This window comes from Bubalus kerabau, chromosome 20, assembly GCF_029407905.1.
Source record: "Bubalus kerabau isolate K-KA32 ecotype Philippines breed swamp buffalo chromosome 20, PCC_UOA_SB_1v2, whole genome shotgun sequence".
Taxonomy (NCBI): Eukaryota; Metazoa; Chordata; class Mammalia; order Artiodactyla; family Bovidae; genus Bubalus; species Bubalus kerabau.
The window spans coordinates 48,813,300-48,831,133 of record NC_073643.1 but is presented as its reverse complement, the minus strand read 5'-3'; the positions used below and the strand labels follow the sequence as shown (position 1 = coordinate 48,831,133).

Below are 17,834 nucleotides of genomic sequence, written 5' to 3'. Positions count from 1 at the left end.
AGCCCGGAGGTGTGGCCCCGGGCGCCTGGATAAGAGCGCGGCCCGATGCCGATCCGGACCCCGCGCGGTGGCGGGCGGTGGCCCCGCGATGTCGCTAGTACTGCTGAGCCTGGCCGCGCTGTGCTGGGGGGCCGTGCCTCCGGAGCCGGTAAGCACCCCCCGTCCGCTCCCCTCTCCCACGTTCCGGTCCCTCAAACCCGGACCCAAACGCGTCCCAACCCATCAGCTCATGCTCCTCCGAGGCGTTCGCAGAGGGCTGTCTGAAGGCGGGATCGGGGGTCGGACTGCTTAAGTCTGCGGCGAGGGAATCAGACGGGTTCGGATGTCACCATGCGTTCTTGATCCAGCCATCTATGCTCAATGAGCCTCGTGTCCTCATCTGTCTAACTGAAGGGTTATATACCTCACTCACCAGGATTTAGTGAAGGACAGCTAAAATAGGGGCCGTAAAATAGCAGCAAAGAGCCTAGCACTTAGTAGGCGTTCACTATTGTTATTCTGGGGTCGCAAGAGCTGCTTCTACATTCCAGTCGCCTTTTTTGCCGTGTTCTTTTTGCTATACTGGGGCTCTTGTCCCCAGAGCTAAGCCCCTGAACTCTGCAGCTTTCCCTTCTTCCCCTGCCTTAAAGGATTGAGGGACTTTTCTGGGTCTTCAAACAAAACCTCATTTGCAAAATAGCGTTTGAAGCTATATTGCTGCCCTTAAGCATAGCACGCAGCATAAAAGCGTGATGTCATTTGCTGATGGAAAGGCATCCTGCCTTGATGTCTTCAGCTCCTCTCCTTGTCCTCTGTCTCAGTTCGGAGCCCACCCCCTCACTCCACCGCACCCCTACCTTCCCCCTAGAGGAAGAATTCATTGCTTTTGCAGTACCTGCTACTAGGCCTGTAGCTTGAACTCTGTACAAAGCTTAGAGCTGTGGCTTTGCTTCTTTCTAAAAGTTATCTCAGGAGCCCCTTGATAAGAACTTAGCTCCCAGTATCACCATGGTGGCTTGTTTAAAAAACTGTCTGGTGACATCCCTTGGAGTTCAGCTTTAAAAAGACAAAGATGAGCGACTGACAGTTCCACCCAACTCATATTACTTAAATCAACAAAGTCTTGCCTTCGGTCTTCATGGTGTTGAGAAATGTTGAGGCTGCGAGGGCTCAAATTCCGGAGCTGGTGGACTTACCCGCACTGTGTCATCTGTGTCACGGGAACTTGCTGCTTCCTTTTAGGTCCTGAATTTTATTCCCAAACCAAAGGACTAATTACTTTTTCTTATAAAAAGACATGAGCAGTTAATCCAAAGGATTTAATATCAGCCTTTCTTAGATATTGATGATATTCTTTATAAGTTCTTTTTAAAAGATAACATGATGAAATCATAGTTGCTTTATGATTTGGTAAATAGTTCGAGTGAGTCCTTTTATATCAGAAGGGGAATTTTTTTAAAGAACCTTGGAAAGGGACCATGGACTGCATTCTTCTGCTCTTCTTGGCACAGCCTGTCTTTAACCTGGGGAAACTCAATAAATATTCTAGACTGTCCCTGAAGGCTACAGTTAGTGTGAAGGGGCCTCCGTGATGGTCCAGAGTTATCCTCTGCTTGTGGCAGGGAAGGCTGAGCTGCAGAGAGGGGTGTAAACCCACCTTTGATCTTTAAGGGAGATGATGGCCAGGCTTGAGGTTCAAGTAAATGGTGGTTAATCTATGGCCCATCATAGCCTATCATAGGGCTGCTTAATGTCTCCCAAACTGTGAGGTGGGACCAGATCAGCTTTCCTTTGAACATGCATCATTTGTATATGCATTTAAGGGAAAAGATGGTGTTTTGTCTAATTTGGCAAATGAAGTCTTGTGGTTTGCTGGTATTCAACATGGCACTCGGTTTCTTTCTCTCTTGCAGACAATTCAGTGTGGCTCTGAACCCGGTAGGTGCACTAGAAACAGGGCTTTACATCAGAAGTACAGGTGGACTTTCAGGGGACCTGAATCCCGGCAGTAGGTCATCGAAGACCAGGTGCAGGGTGAACCTCTGCTTGGTTAGCTGATGCGGGTGAAGCCTCCATCTGCCCAAGGCAGAGCTCCCAGGGTTTCGGGTGGGCTGGCCTCCTGGCTGGAAAGAGGCACAGGAGATCAAGTGCCATGGGAGGGACGTCATTTACACTTGGGAACAGGAAGCAAATATTTTAGAGAAGAAGGAGTGTTGGAGATGGTAGCATTTAAAGAATGGGTGTGTTTCTGCCCAAGAAATGTGGATGGACATAGTGAGCTGGAGAAGAGATGGTACTGACAGAGACTAAGGGGTAGGAAGGGGGAGTCATGAGGGTAAGCTGGCTGGAGTCCAGGCTGAGGTGTGGCGGTAGGCAGAAGCGATTCTAATAAACATGTCAAATAAATTAGATACATACATATGTATGAAGGGACCCAGAGTGGGCACATGTGCCCTGTAGGTTGGGCCTAGGAGGTTCAGCATCACCTTGGCTGCACATCAGCCAGCACTGAGAAATGTCTGGCCTGCCTTAGCTGAAAGAAGAGCTGAGTTGTGAGTGAGGGGTGTTCACAGTGGGTCATGTAGAGCAAGTGGCATTGGACTGGGCTGGGGGAAGGGTGTCATGGGCAGTTTTGCCTTCTCCCAGGACCGTCTCCAGAATGGATGGTCCGACACACCCTGACCCCAGGAGACCTGAGGGACCTCCAAGTGGAAACTATTAAAAGCAATGTTGACCTGGAGGACTCTTCAATTTTGATGAACATAAGCTGGATACTCCGGGCAGATGGTAAGTTTGCATCAATCAACGGTAAGGCCTGACATGTCTACTAAAGCAGAAATGGGCAGACTCTATGACCCATGACGTCCCTTCCTGGCATACCCAACAGAACACATACATGCATGCCACAGATACACCAGATACATGCCATACATATTCAAAGCCACGGACTAGAATGCTCACAGTAGCAGTATTCAAAACAGCCAAAAATAAAATGCCTTCAATGCCTGACAGTAGACTTAGATTCACAAAACGGAATCCAGTATATCAATTAGCATGAATGATTTATAACTATGTGTGGCTGAATCTCACAAACAAAAGAAGCTAGATTCGGGCGTTCATACTTACGCCTCTAGATGCAGGCCTGCGGTCCTACCCACCAGATGATTCCACTAACAGAAAGTGCAAAACAGGCAAAACTCTCTGTAGTCAGAAGTCAGGACAGTGGCTATTCTTGGATAAAAGTTGCTCAATTATGTCTGATTATTTGTGACCCTATGCACTCATTGTAGCCTGCCAAGCTACTCTGTCCATGGGATCCTCAGGCAAGAATGCTGGAATGAGTAGCCATTCCCTTCTCCAGGGGATCTTCCAAACCCAGGGATTGAACCCAGGTCTCCTGCATTGCAGGTGGATTCTTTACCATCTGAACCACCAGAAAAGCCCATTCTTGGGTGGGGAGTGACTGAAAGGAGGCCTGAGGGGCACTCCCGGGGTGTTCCTTAACCTGGGTACTGGCTGCACAGGTGCGAAAACCCATCAGGTGGTGTGCTGGTGGTGGTATGCATTTTTACATGTTACGCTGCTCTTCATGGAAGGAAACGGATAGGGCCAGAGATGATCTTGCAGGTTTAGGAAAACCTTCTCTTGGGTAGATAACTTTTCCATCTCCCAAAGGACATCATGGAAGTCCTAGCATTTCTCTGAGGCACTTTGGATGAACCAATACTGGGGGCCTAAAGCTCATGTCTGTAGAGTCCCCTCACTAAATTCAGCTAAATTCCATATGGTCATAATCTGGGAGTGCCAAGCACGGGGAAGTGAGCGAGCTCCAGTTCCTGCTCAGTCAGGTTCTCAGGGGCCAGCGGGAGGCAGACAGACTGTCAGGAGAATCCTGGAGGGACCTGTACTTCATCTTTGGCAGGCCTGAGGGGAGAGGAGGAGGAGCAGGCCCTGGTGAGACCACAGTAAATTAGATGGCATTTGGCTTCATCCCTGGCACACAGTAAGCTCCTGTGTTTGTTAGCTGTCATTGTAGATGGTGGTGCATGAGTTGGGCCTTGAAGGAGAAAGAGCTGGTGAGGCCAAGAACAGGAGGAAAAGGCATTGCAGGGATGGACCAGCAAGGATAAAGGTACCGACAGAACAGGCTTGGCTGCTGAGGACACTCTGAGAGGCCTCTGCTCCACACAGCACACCTGTTCCTCTTAACAGAGGTCCAGGATAGTGTAAAGGTAGCCTCCTCTTTGCAGGTGCCTGTGAAACTCAGGCTCACCTATGAGGAGGAAAGGCTTTGGAATCTGAATCCATATTGTCCCTGATGACCTTTGTAAGCTATGGCACAGCTCCCTGCAATTCCCAGCCTCGCTCACCCCTTCTGTAAACCAGGAACAATCATAGTGCCTACCTCTGAGGGCCACGGTGAATGTGAAGGCAGGTAGGCTGTCTAGCATCAAATCAGCTACAGAGGAAGCACTAAATACACAACTGCCCTCTTACCCACCTTGGCAGCCAGCATCCGCTTGTTGAAGGCCACCAAGATCTGCGTGATGGGCAAAAGCCACTTCCAGTCCTACAGCTGCATCAGGTGCAATTACACCCAGGCCTTCCAGACTCAGACCAGACCCTCTGGTGGCAAAGTAAGCACTTGGAGACACTTGGGAGGGCTGTCAGTAATCTGGGTCCTTTGTTGGGGGTGTGGATTTGTATTCTCATACAGGCTGCTGACAGCTACAACCTGGAACCTGGATGTTCGGGTTCAAATCCCACTTGGGGCCATTTCTCTGCTGTGTGCCTTGGGCAAGTCAGCATCCCTGGGCCTCAATTTCCCCATCAGCAAAGTGAGGGAAGTGTTAGTCGCTCAGTCATGTCCAACTCTGCGACTCCATGGACTGTAGCCTGCCAGGCTCCTCTGTTCATGGAATTCTCCAGGCAAGAATACTGGAGTGGGTTGCCATTCTCTTTTCTAGAGGATCTTCCTGACCCAGGGATTGAACCCAGGTCTCCCACATTGTGGGCAAACTCTTTACCGTTTGAGCCAGCAGGGGGGCCCAAGTGAGGGAAACTGACCCTAAATTATATCCTGGCTCTAGAATTTGACACTTCTCTGATTCTGTGGGTTACGTTGGCAAACTGTGTGGGGTCAATTTCCTTAGTAGACATTGGCTAGAGACATGAGTTTTAGCAGTGGGTTAAGGAATGAAATTATAGATGAAAAGGACGTGGCAATTCAAGGGTTCCCGCTTTGCTTTGCAGTGGACGTTTTCCTACATTGGTTTTCCTGTCGAGCTGAACACAGTCTATTTCATTGGGGCCCATAACATCCCCAATGCAAATATGAATGAGGACGGTCCCTCCATGGCTGTGAACTTCACCTCCCCAGGTACACATCCTCACTCCTGTCTTATTCTCTGTCTTGCTGGGACACCTGATCTGGTATGTGGTTTGGTAGAGACAGGCCAGGTCCCCTGGATGAGATGTTTGGCCTTGCTGAGTCTCGGTTTCCTCATGTGTACTAGGGATACAACAACTGCATCTCACTCACAAGGAGAGGACTGAGTCAGGTGAAATGGAGGGGAAAGCCCATTCCTGTGCATCGGGCACTGACTGAGCACTTGACACCCATCATCTCACTCGGGCTGCCAAAAACCCCAAGGTTGGGACAGCCCTGACTTACAGATAAAAAAAACTGGGAGCTTAAGAAAGTTGCCCAGGTTATACACACAGCGCAGTGAAGCTGCTGGTCAAACTCTGGTCCTTCTTGACCGATGCACATCTGCCATTCTCTGCGGTCGACGCAAAACGCTTGTTCCAGTCTCAGCTTCTGGGCAGGATGTGTAGTTTGACCATGTGTGGCTGGTCTCTGAGGATGTACAGACTCCAGTGGGTCTGCCCCCTGAGCTGGGAGAAGAGGCCGATGGCACTGAGGTGAGCACTGGTTCTTTCCCTTGCTCTATGACACACGCTCAGCCCTCTGGTGTCACACCTGCATGATCACACATGGGGTCAGTGTGAGGATGAGACAAGGTCTCCAGTGAGGAGGGCCCAGCACAGTGCCTGGCCCCAGCAGCTCCCACATCACTCCGGCTCGGGCTGGGTCATCTGTTCTGTCCCCACGCCTGTCCCTGTGCCAGCTGGCACTGAAGCAAGATGGGGGCAATTTCCAATCTGTTTGCATTCCTTGGTTCTGGTCTAGTGTATTCTCAGCATCACATCATTTACTACACAGTAGTTCCCAGGTTTCTTGGTGAGACCAAATCTCATTTTAAAAATATTTTGGAATACTTTTATAGAAAAGTTGCAAAGCTAGTACAAAGAGTTCCCATATAGTGCTCACCCAGTTTCTTACTGTTGAGAAAGGCTTTTCTTTTACACAGGATATGTTACCACAATCTATTAGTCAAAACTAAGAGTCCAGCACTGGTATTTCTATGAACTAAAGTCCAGACTTTATTTGGATTTCATCTGCTTTTCCACTAATGTCGTCTTTCTGTCCCAGTGGCATTTAGTCCCCGGTGTCTTCTCCATCTCATCTGGTCTGTGGCAGTCTCTTAGTGTTTCCGTGTTTCACGACCATGAGTCTTGAGGAGTGATGGCCATGCCTCCTGCAGGATGTTCCCCCAATCTGGGCTTGTCAGGTGTTTGTCTCATGATCAGACTGGGGATATAGGAGTTTGATGAGAATTCTACACAGGTGAAGCACTCTTCTTGTGGCACCTGTTGGGGCGGGGGACATGCACAGGGCATCACAGGTGATGCTCACCTTTGTCACTGTTAAGTGGTATCTTGCCAGGTTTCTCCATGTAATCTAGTATCTTTCCCTTCCCCAGCTCTAGTTTTTGGAAACAAATCACTAAGTCTACCCCACCCTGGGGCGGACGGGTACAGAGTAGGATTAAGCTCCACCTCTTGGAAGGGGCAGTATCTACACGTAATACCAAACCTCCTTTTTCAAGAATGGCTGGTTTCGAGGTCTTCTCTTGGGGATCACAGATAGCATTCTGATAAAGGCTGTATTCAAATTAGATTCTGGTTATCACTTCGCAGGTAGATAGTCTTCTGTTTAACAGTATGTTAGCATCTTATTTACATCTGCTATCTGACCTCATCTGAAATGTTCTGGCAATTCATTACAGGTGTGTAAGCATGTGTTGTGTGCACACGTGTTGGCACTGTGGTGGAGCAGGGTTAATTTTTTCTAAAATGTGAAAACTTTCAAATTTCCAGGGTGCCTGGACCACGTAATGAAATATAAAAAAAAATGCATCGAGGCAGGTAAGTAAATTCAGCATTTGCTTTTGTTATGAGAAGAAATCCATAGCCAGCACAGCTCAATCAGACTTTTTACGATGAAGGAACTGAGGCCTAGAGTAGGTCTATTATGTATCCAAACTGCTCAGTGAAGGCTGATCCCCAACCTGACAAACTCTTGGTAGGTTTATGTGGTGAGCAAGTCACAGGAAAAACACCCCATTCCCTTGATTAAAGTAACATTTTAGCCTCAAACAAAGGCTCTCTCTGCCTGGATGGGACTCCATTTATTAAAGTCCTCCACCCACTCAGACACCAGCACCACTGAACTGTGGCCACAGGGACCTACCTGGATTTGCAAACATTCCAGGTGGCAGCATTAGCTAAAGTAATGGCCTAGAAGCATGCTCCCAACCTGTGACCTCACAGGGGTCACAGCTCACAGGCAGGCTGTTAGAAACTGCCCCTACCCTCTGATTTTTGAAATAAGCCCCTTCAGGTTAATCAGTCCCAACCATCCAATTTCCAAGGTGTTTACAAGAATTTCTGTGCATTTCTGGGTAATGACAGTCTTAGGGTGCTAATGAGGCTAATGGTTTGGAGGCACCAGCCCCTGTCTTTTAGGCACCCCCACCCCACAGGTGTCCTTGTGAACCTCAGCAGACCAAGCATGTGTCTCCTGCTGATGGTGGACTTGGAGCTTGCGCCTCATTGTGGCCTCCTGCCAGCATCTGGAGCGGAGGACCCTGTGGGGTGTAGGGGGCCCGAGGGCCTTGAATCAGTCCTGGGACCCAACCCCTAAAAACAGTACGAAAGTTGGGAGTGAGGGCTTGAAATGGCCTCCTGGGTGGGGAAAATAATGCATGCTCTTCTATATCATGTTCCTGGAAATAACCAAGTGCTGATTTGCAAGGCACATGATTGAAACAACTGGCTTTTCTCAGAGTAGACCTGTCAGGGTATTCTTTTAAGCCATGAGGCACTTCCTTATTTCCTGACATTCGGTTAAGCTGGGGCAGAGCAGGCTGATGGATGGAGTTCTGGAATCCAGAGTATTCTAGCTCTAGCTGAATTCACTCGCTCTATAAACCCAGACATGTCTCCTAAGCTGTGGCTCTTGCTCCCCATCCCGGAAAGGGAGAAATCCTGACCCCCAGCCCTTCACTCCAAATGGATGCCGAGAGTAGAAGAGAGAGCAGTAGAACCCCGCCTGTGCCTCCCATCACCGTCAGCCCAGGGAAGCTGTTTTCAGCAAAGCAGTGACGTGGGGTCACTAAACTTTCTTGCGCAGCACGTTACTCTGAGATGATAAATAAAAGACATGCTGTGTAGTGGCTTGTATCTCGTGGAGGTGTGCCTCAGAACAGACATCGGTTTTGGTCAAGCCCTTTTGGGGACTTAACTGAGGGCTCAGTTTGCAGCTCCATCCTTGTGATTTCTCCTAACTCACAGGAAGTCTGTGGAAGCCAAACATCACCGCTTGTAAGAGGAGCGCGAACATGGTGGAAGTGAATTTTACCACCAGTCCCCTTGGAGACAGATACATGGCGCTCATCCAAAGTACCGCCGTGATTGGGACTTCCTACGTGTCAGAGGTGCTTTCTTCCCCTCATGTCCTCAAGACCAGTCCTGTCCTCCACCCCCAGCTCTCTTTCCCTTGGGGAACTTCCCTGGACAGACTCTTTTGAGAGAGCAACAGGCAGGACTGACTGATATACAAACGTGCTGGGCTATTTTGATTAATTAAAAAAAAAAACAAAACCAAGCCCCCTGGGGGCATCTCTGGAAACATCCCTGTGAACCTAAAACCCACCAAAGGTAGAGGTCTCAGAAGTACAGAGTGAATCTGGCTCACGCAAATTAACGAGTTCCAGTCAGTCTGGGAAGAGCAGTGGCTTCACTGGTAGTCTTTAACCTACTCCCTCCTATGCTCCTAATTCTTGATTTTGTCTCACTCACCTGCACCAGAAAGAACTAACTCGAACTTCCGTGGTGGTTCACGTGACTGGGGAGAGTGAAGGTGCTGTGGTCCAGGTAAAGCTGAACAAGTTGCTCTGGCGCGGACAGAACGGGGCTCACTGACCCACTGCACCGCCACTCGCTGCTTTTGAGCGGTTCATTCTGGTTGGAGCAGATGCGTTCTCTCCTCGGCTTGCTTCTGCCGGCAGCCTCTCTGCCATTATGTGATGTTGATGGGGAATCCATGAGGTCAGGAAGGTGAACTTACTGTCACGGTCCCTTTGGCTTCTGTGAGTGGCTGATGACTTTCCAATGTGTTTTTATTCCCATTTGCTGTCACAGAGCCACAAAGGAATTCTGAGACAGGAATACCATTTTGTTATCCCAAGCCTCCATTTCCACTGCAAAATGAAGTAAAAAAGGATTTGAATTTAGAAGGTTTGGGTTCCTGATCGGTTTATGAACTTTGAAGGGCAACTCTGTCCTCTTGGGGCCTGTGATTAGTCCACTGGAGAACAGAAGTCAGACCAGCAGATGCTCTGAGGGCTCTTTCTGCTCCGAGTTCATGTTACTGAGGGTCCCACTGGAACAGAGCCACACCCAAGATATAAGACTCTTTTGTTCTTCATTCCTGGGGACATAAAGGCAGCACTCAGACATGCCCAGGGGAGCAGATACCCATAAGCCTGTTAGAACTGCACCTCTTTTCTAAGGAACCAGACTCTCCTAGTCCCAAGGGACTTAAAAGTGCTGATTAGGTCAAGAGGCGTCCCACTGCCCTATTTTTTGAGGACATATTTATGTATTAGGATGCAACCTAACCCTTTTAGATAAGAAAACTAACCTCTTAGTGGGCATCCCATGTGGCTCAGTGGTAAAGAATTTGCCTGCCAATGCAAAAGATGCGGGTTTGATTCGAGTCGGGAAGATTCCCTGGAGAAGGAAGTGGCAACCCACTCCAGTATTCTTGTTGGGGAAATCCCATGGATAGAGCAGCTTGGTGGGCTACATACAGTTCATGGGGTTGCAGTCAGACACAACTGAGCATGCAAAACCTCTCAGCAACATGTACAAAGTTTAGATCCATAACCCAGGAGTTGTAGGAGGTGTCTGGTCTTGGGTCACTGGTCTGGATTTTAGGGCTTTATAACAGAAGTATGACCAAGGGGAAAAAAAAATGCCTTACTACAATGCCAGAGAGGGGTTGAAGCTAGAAAAAAAGGGATGAGAAGTTCTGGTGAAAAGTAGGAATAATGCTAATAAGCCCCTTGCTTCTCCTTAGCTGACTCCGTATTTCCATACCTGTGGCAACGACTGCATCCGACAAAGAGGAACCGTGGTGCAGTGCCCACAAACGGGAGTCTCTTCTCCTCAGGATCATGGTAGGTGCCCAGCACAGAGCCTCAGGACAGGAAGGACCCCAGCCCTACCCCATTCAGAATGCAACAGGCCGGGGGTGTGGGGGGAGAGTGAGAGAGGGTCCCGGCCTGTGGGTGCTGAACAGGGTGCAGGGAAAGACAGCGGTTCTGTGCCCAACAGCTACAATAGGAATAGGAATGAGGCTTCATTTATGAGATCAAGATCCTAACCCAAGCAGGACATACAGAAGAAGGGAAAGAAAAAAAACCAGTGGTGCAAAATAGATGTTCAGAACGCCCCAAGGGTCTGCTGAAAAATGTCAGTGGTGGAAAAGAACTGAGTGTATGAAGGAACATGCATTTCACTGCGTTTTGACTTTCTTATCTGTCTCAGTGGCCCAGGGCCGGCTGTTATTGTAACTCGATGCGGCCACACAGACATTTGGATAACAAATTAGGAATAGTGGCCCCGGGAGACACACCTCGTTGGTGCCTGAGAGCAGCCTGTTCTGGAGAATGTCTCTCTGGATTTAATGATGTTAGTTCTTTCAAATTAAATGCTTCCGGAACTAGCCCGCATAGGGTCAAAAGTTGGAAGGTGCTGTTTTTAGAAACCCAGCCTCCTGACAATCCTGCTGTGTGGGCACAGTGCCTATGGATTCCTGAGCAGTTTCACACCCTGGAGCTTAACTGACTCTCAGCATTCCTGTGACCAGGTGGCATTACCCTCACATTTGTCAGTCTGACAGAACAGCCTTTAAAGATGCCCTCTATGCATACTATGTATTATATGAAGTAATTGCACCCAAAATAACATTAATTCATCAAAGAACAACAACAACAACAAAAAAAACTGAATGTAAACTCTGGTTACCACAGTGAAAATGTGGAGTAAAAGGCCCAAGTGATTTTGAAGGACCATTCCTAAACTCCTGGGCCCCTTCTCCTTTTTGAACATCTAGTGAAAGACCTGGACACTATAAAAAAAAAAAAAAATACTGATCTGCAAAGATCTACTGACTGTTAGCTTTGAAGGAACCCAAACTTGTCTACAAAGCATCAAATAAAAATTTTAGTCTTCAAATAAGAGAGAAGTCTGGTTGTGTGCTGCTTAAGATAAGTAAGTTCTGTTCTCCCCAGACAGAAGTGTGCTGCGTGGCTGGCTGCCTCTCCTCCTGTCCGCTCTGCTTGTGGCCACATGGGTGCTGGTGGCTGGCATCTATCTGATCTGGAGGCACGGTAAGGGTTATAATTCAGCTCTTTAAAGAATGACGCTGATTTTTTCTTTTAAAGGAGCTTCCTCCAGAGGCAATCACATTTTGGCATCAGAATAGAGTCAGACAACATTTATTTAATACCTTAGAGCTCTCCTAAAGACTGATTACACCTGCAAGGGTAAAGCAAAGGTTGGGACTCAGGATTTCACTCACCTTTTTAAGTCACCTTTTTTTTTAAATCACTGAGGCACCTACCAAGACTGAAATGGTCCAAAGATAGCTAATAACAAATTGCCCCTTATTTGAGATAGCTGATCTACGCTAGTTCCTACTTTTTTAAAATAAATTCTTCCAAGGCGTAAGAAAAACACTGTGGCAAGAATACACAGAACTGTACAAAAAAGTTCTTCACAACCCAGATGGGCACGATGGTGTGATCACTCACCTACAGCCAGACATCCTGGAGTGTGAAGTCAAGTGGGCCTTAGGAAGCATACAATGAACAAAGCTGGTGGAGGTGAGGGAATTCTAGCTAAGCTATTTCAAATCCTAAAAGATGATGCTGTGAAAGTGCTGCACTCAATATGCCAGCAAATTTGGAAAACTCAGCAGTGGCCACAGGACTGGAAAAGGTCAGTTTTCATTCCAATTCCAAAGAAGGGCAATACCAAAGAATGTTCAAAGTACCACACAATTGTATTCATTTCACATGCTAGCAAAGTAATACTCTAAGTTCTCCCAGCTAGGCTTTAACAGTATATGAACCTAGAACTTCCAGATGTTCAAGTTGGATTTAGAAAAGGCAGAGGAACCAGAGATCAAATCGCCGACATCCGCTGGATCATAGAAAAAGCAAGAGAATTCCAGAAAAAACATCTGCTTCATTGACTATGCTAAATCCTTTGACTGTGTGGATTACAACAAACTGGAAAATTCTTAAAGAGATGGGAATACCAGATGACCATACCTGCCTCCTGTGAAACATGTATGCAGGTCAAGAAGCAACAGTTAGAGCTGGACATGGAACAACAGACTGGTTCCAAATTGGGAAAGGAGTACATCAAGGCTATATATTGTCACCCTGATTGTTTAACTTATATGCAGAGTACATCATGTGAAATGCCAGGCTGGATGAAGTGCAAGCTGGAATCAAGATCACTGGGAGAAATATCAATAACCTCAGATATGCAGATGACACCTTATGGCAGAAAGTGAAGAAGAACTAAAGAGCCTCTTGATGCAAGTGAAAGGGAAGAGTGAAAAAGCTGCCTTAAAACTCAACATTTAAAAATGAAGATCATGGCATCTGGTCCCATCACTTCATGGCAAAGAGATGGGGAAACAATGGAAACAGTGACAGACTTTCTTTTCTTGGGCTCCAAAATAAATGCTGATGGTGACTGCAGCCATGAAATTAAGATGCTTGCTCCTTGGAAGAAAAGCAGTAACAAACCTAGACAGCATATTAAAAAGCAGAGACATTACTTTGCTGACAAATGTCCATATAGTCAAAGGTACGTTTTTTCCAATAGTCATGTAGGGATGTGAAAGTTGGGCCATAAAGAAGGGTGAGCACCAAAGAATTGATGCTTTTGAACTGTGGTGTTGGAGAAGACTCTTGAGAGTCCCTCAGACTACAAGGAGATCAAACCAGTCAATCCTAAAGAAAATCAACGCTGAATATTCACTGGAAGGACTGATGCTGAAGCTGAAGCTCCAATACTTTGGTCACCTGATGGGAACAGCTGACTCAGAAAAGACACTAGTGCTGGGGAAGATGGAAGGCAGGAGGAGAAGGAGCGACAGAGGGCGAGATGGTTGGATGGCAACACTGACTCAATCGACAGGAGTTTGAGCAAACTCCGGAAGTTGGTGATGGGCAGGGAAGCCTGGCATGCTGCAGTCCACGAGGGTGGCAAAGAATTGGACACGACTGAGTGACTGAACAAGGATCTTGCCAACCCAAAAACACTGAACACTTGAATGAGAAATCAGATATCAGTATTGATATAGATAAACTGCTAGGGGGAGGCCCACTGATAACCTCTGCTTTCCCCTCCCCTCCACACACAGACATGGAAATGCAGCCTTTGAGCTGTCTGTGATGTTACAGATAGAACAAGATTAATCCCGTGTTCTTTCTTAGGTAAGCAAGCTGTATCGAACTCTGACCTTACAAATACTTCTATTAGTGGGAATTGTTTGACCTGTATCTATTCATTACAGTAGTTTCATAACTAGCTTCCATTCTGTACCATGTATAGGACAGAATTCCAGTTGACCAGCTGAAATGACCTACCACTTAACCTTATGTAACTGTAAAGAAACCCTACCACCTACAGGTAGAAGATGGAATTACTACTGAGTTGACCCAACTCAAAACATGATGTGAAAGGGCAGAGGTCAGCTGTCCTTTTTATGTATGGCACTGAAAATCCTACAGTTACAACCACCCACCTGAAACAGAGTACTTTGAACCTAAATAGTTTCTGTGAATTTATCTGAAAAGGGATGAGCTTGATCAAGAGGACTAACTCAGTGACAGGGACTTAGAAAATAAATCTTTCACAGCATCTTTAAGGTTTAAGTACTGGTATATTTCAGGTGATGTGTACGAAAGGAACTTTAGGGATATTTTCCTCTCTGGCAGTAGTAACACCTCTGATGCTCAGCCAGTGTGCCCTAGCAAGGGGTCATTTATCTGCCATGGTTTCGACTGGCGTGAAAGCCTGTTATTTGCTGTGCAGAGATGACATAATGCTTCTCTCCCCCACAGAAAGGATCAAGAAGACGTCCTTCTCAACTACCACGCTACTGCCCTCTATTAAGGTTCTTGTGGTTTACCCTTCTGAAATATGCTTCCATCACACAGTTTGTTACTTCACTGAGTTTCTTCAAAACCGCTGCAGAAGTGAAGTTATCCTTGAAAAGTGGCAGAAAAAGAAAATAGCCGAGATGGGTCCCGTGCAGTGGCTTACCACTCAGAAGCAAGCAGCGGATAAGGTCATTTTCCTTCTTTCCAATGATAGCACCACGTGTGATGGTAACTGTGACAAGAAGGGCGGCCCCTGTGAGAACTCCCAAGACCTGTTCCACCTCGCCTTTAACCTCTTCTGCAGTGATCTGAGAAGCCAGGCTCATCTGCACAAATACGTGGTGGTCTACTTCAGAGAGGGTGACATCACAGACAGCTACCGGGCGCTCAGCGTCTGCCCCACGTACCGCCTCACGAAGGACGCTACAGGTTTCTGTGCAGAGCTCCTCCGTGCCAAGCAGCGTGTGTCGGTGGGGAGAAGGCCACGCGCCTGTCGCTACAGCTGCTGCTCCCTGTAGCCCAGCCACGAAGCAGGAGACCCTAAAGCCTTCTGACCCCTCCAATCACAGGGAAAAAAGGGTCTGTGAGAATCTGAAGTTTACCATATAGGCTACTTGCAGGGAGGATTACAGCTGAACCCTGAACAACCCAAGGGTCCTGACCCCTCTGCAGCGGAAAATCCAGGGAGAACTTCACAGTCCATCATCTGTATCCATGGTTCAACCATCTGCAGATGTGTAGTGCATTACTTACTGAAAAAACTGCACTTAAGTGTATCTGCCCAGTTCAGACTTGGACTGTTCAAGAGTCAACCATATGTGTATCTGCTTGAGCAAAAGGAATAGGGAGGATTTACAACAGGATAATTTACAGAGGAATACATACACCTTAATCTAGTAATAAAATGTTATACCAATAAAATTGTTATAAATATTACTAAAGACTGTGGCATTAAAAACGGAAACTAAATTTATAACTATAAACCTCAATTTCATATCTGAAAATCAGGAACACTGTAAAACTATAACCACTGTGATAATCAGTAATAAAGCATTTCCCACCTGAACATCCAGTCCTGAATAGGGCATGCCCTGCAGAGTAGGTAGAACTGTTTAGCTCTGTAACTAAGTTTAATTAATGAATGCCAAAACTGAGAGTCCTCACTAGTTCAACAACTTCTTAGGTGAAAAACCCTCTATAACACACAAAAATCTTTATAACAAACATAGGGAATAACAGGCTGCACCAATCTTCACTGACCATATGCCCTACTCTGTGTGGAAACACTTCTATACCTGGTATTTGCATAGGACCCTCCCTCTGAACCAACTGAACTAGCCTCATGTCCTACCTGACTCTTGGGCAGGGGATTTTTAACATCAACAAAATATATCACTTACAGAGCTGATGTCTACCTTTGCCCAAAGTTACCCATTAGAAGTTAACTGTCAGAATTCAGAGTTTGTTGATTATACATAACTTTTCATGTTCAAAACAAAAATAATTCCTATGTTGAAGTTAGCCCTCTTGAAGTAATTAATTTTTTATAAATGAGTTATTATACTGTTTTACTTAAGTAAAAAAACAGAATCTACCTTGGCATTACAGAACATAGAGATGGGTGGCATTTTAAGTCTTCCAATTTTTTTTACTTTTCTCAAAGCATCTTTTCCTTAATGCAGAAGTCACCAAAAGTTGGTTATATTACCATTTGGTTATATTTGTATTTTTCTAGGAAAGCCTGTCTCTCTCACACAGTGCAAGCCTGCATCTGCTCTAGAATGTGGATCAGTTTCAGGTGGACGACTGTTAAATAAATGTTTTTGTTGAGTATCCCTAAAGGGCCATGCCACTCCTCTGATACATGTCTTGCTGCTGCTGCTGCTAAGTCGCTTCAGTTGTGTCCGACTCTCTGCGACCCCAGAGATGGCAGCCCACCAGCCTCCCCCGTCCCTTGGATTCTCCAGGCAAGAACACTGGAGTGGGTTGCCATTTCCTTCTCCAACGCATGAAAGTGAAAAGTGAAAGTGAAGTTGCTCAGTCGTGTCCGACTCTTAGTGACCCCATGGACTGCAGCCCACCAGGCTCCTCCGTCCATGGGATTTTCCAGGCAAGAGTACTGAGTGGGGTGCCATTGCCTTCTCCGGATACATGTCTTACAAAGACCAAAAAAAGAAGCATAGAGTGTACAGCTTCACAAGCAAATAATTAGTAATGCCTGAGGCAATACAGTTAATGTGGTAAAGCTTACTCACTCGTTGTGTTCAGTTTGCATGGTGCTTTTAAGTGCTGATAGTAAAAAATGGACATGACGTATGTCAAAACATGGACCAGAAACCAAGTTCCTCTGAATCAACCTCTACCAGTTTTAAGAGCAAATTGCTATTATGTGAAAAGCTATTATAAACAGAATTCATTATGCTTTTAGAACTAGGTAGCTAGTATTAAATTGTGTTGAAACAACCCAGAAACGTAAAATCATAGTGTATAAACTTAATTAAAAACTAAAAAAAAAAAAAAAATTAAAATAGCATACAGTTTTCAGATTGAAGGCAAGCATCCCAAAGAAGAGAAGCAAGTTAAAATTTTGTCACACTGGCAGGCTCTTTGTTTCCAACCTACTGAGCACACACTCAAGATAATCCTATTTATTTAAAATACTCTAGTATTTCTCAATGTCCTAAACTTCCAGCCATCCTTTTTTTTTTTTTTGGCCCCAATGTTTACAGGGTCTTACTGCCCTGACCAAGGATTGAACCTATCATCACAGCGGTGAATGCGCTGAGTCCTAACCAGTGGACCGCCAGGGAAAGCTCCCAACCATCCTTGTTTCTGTATTCCACTTGCCTGAGTCTCTTACCTTCACCTACTTTGTCTTTCTGCCAGTCCCACCCCCAGCCCCAGTTCTAGAGATCATACTGAACAAGAAGTACTCTGAGAACTTTCACTTGTTTTTCAGGTCAAGGAAGACCGAGGAGCTAATGATTAAGTTAGTAATTATGACAGGTACCTTGTCTAAATTATATATAAACCATTTCTATTTGGCTTTAGGAAGAAAATGAGTTTGCCTTTTCTGTTTCTGTTCTGGTCAAATAGTGACTGGTTTCCTTTCCTAAGCCCACCCCAGATCATGTGGGTAACAAAAGCCAACCAGCCCAACCTTAAATCTTTGCTTCTGGAAATCTAGACCTGAATGGGCCCCGCTACTTTTTGTAATCCAAGAGAAAATTTTAAAAATGGAAAGAAACAACAACAAAA

At 46.3% G+C, this 17,834-nt stretch overlaps 1 protein-coding gene and 1 long non-coding RNA gene across 7 annotated transcripts; one reads left to right on the top strand and one right to left on the bottom strand.

Annotated features, from left to right (window-relative positions):
- Nucleotides 1-8: 8 nt before the first annotated feature.
- IL17RB (interleukin 17 receptor B) lies at nt 9-16,112 on the top strand. Of its 6 annotated transcripts, XM_055558230.1 has the most exons (11): nt 22-148; nt 1,893-1,917; nt 2,626-2,766; nt 4,489-4,616; nt 5,233-5,359; nt 7,204-7,251; nt 8,680-8,822; nt 9,196-9,261; nt 10,469-10,568; nt 11,685-11,783; nt 14,538-16,112. In XM_055558230.1, exons 1-11 carry the CDS (start codon nt 89-91, stop codon nt 15,092-15,094), a joined length of 1,494 nt encoding a protein of 497 aa, XP_055414205.1. In that variant the 5' UTR covers nt 22-88; the 3' UTR covers nt 15,095-16,112. The 6 variants fall into 6 exon arrangements, with proteins under 6 accessions (XP_055414204.1, XP_055414206.1, XP_055414207.1 ...); XM_055558229.1 differs by lacking the exon at nt 1,893-1,917 and having other exon boundaries at nt 9-148; XM_055558231.1 differs by lacking the exons at nt 1,893-1,917; nt 9,196-9,261 and having other exon boundaries at nt 9-148.
- Nucleotides 6,249-11,156, bottom strand: LOC129635328 (uncharacterized). Its single transcript, XR_008706226.1, has 2 exons — nt 9,187-11,156; nt 6,249-6,693 (listed from the first exon to the last, which is right to left on the bottom strand). It is a non-coding gene; the product is annotated as an uncharacterized LOC129635328 (long non-coding RNA).
- Nucleotides 16,113-17,834: the final 1,722 nt, after the last annotated feature.

Coding starts and splice junctions, on each gene's coding strand:
- IL17RB (XM_055558229.1), top strand. CDS start 46: ATGCCGATCCGGACCCCGCGCGGTGGCGGGCGGTGGCCCCGCGATGTC. Junction 4,617..5,232: donor CCAGACCCTCTGGTGGCAAA/GTAAGCACTTGG, acceptor TTTGCTTTGCAG/TGGACGTTTTCCTACATTGG. Junction 5,360..7,203: donor TGTGAACTTCACCTCCCCAG/GTACACATCCTC, acceptor TCAAATTTCCAG/GGTGCCTGGACCACGTAATG.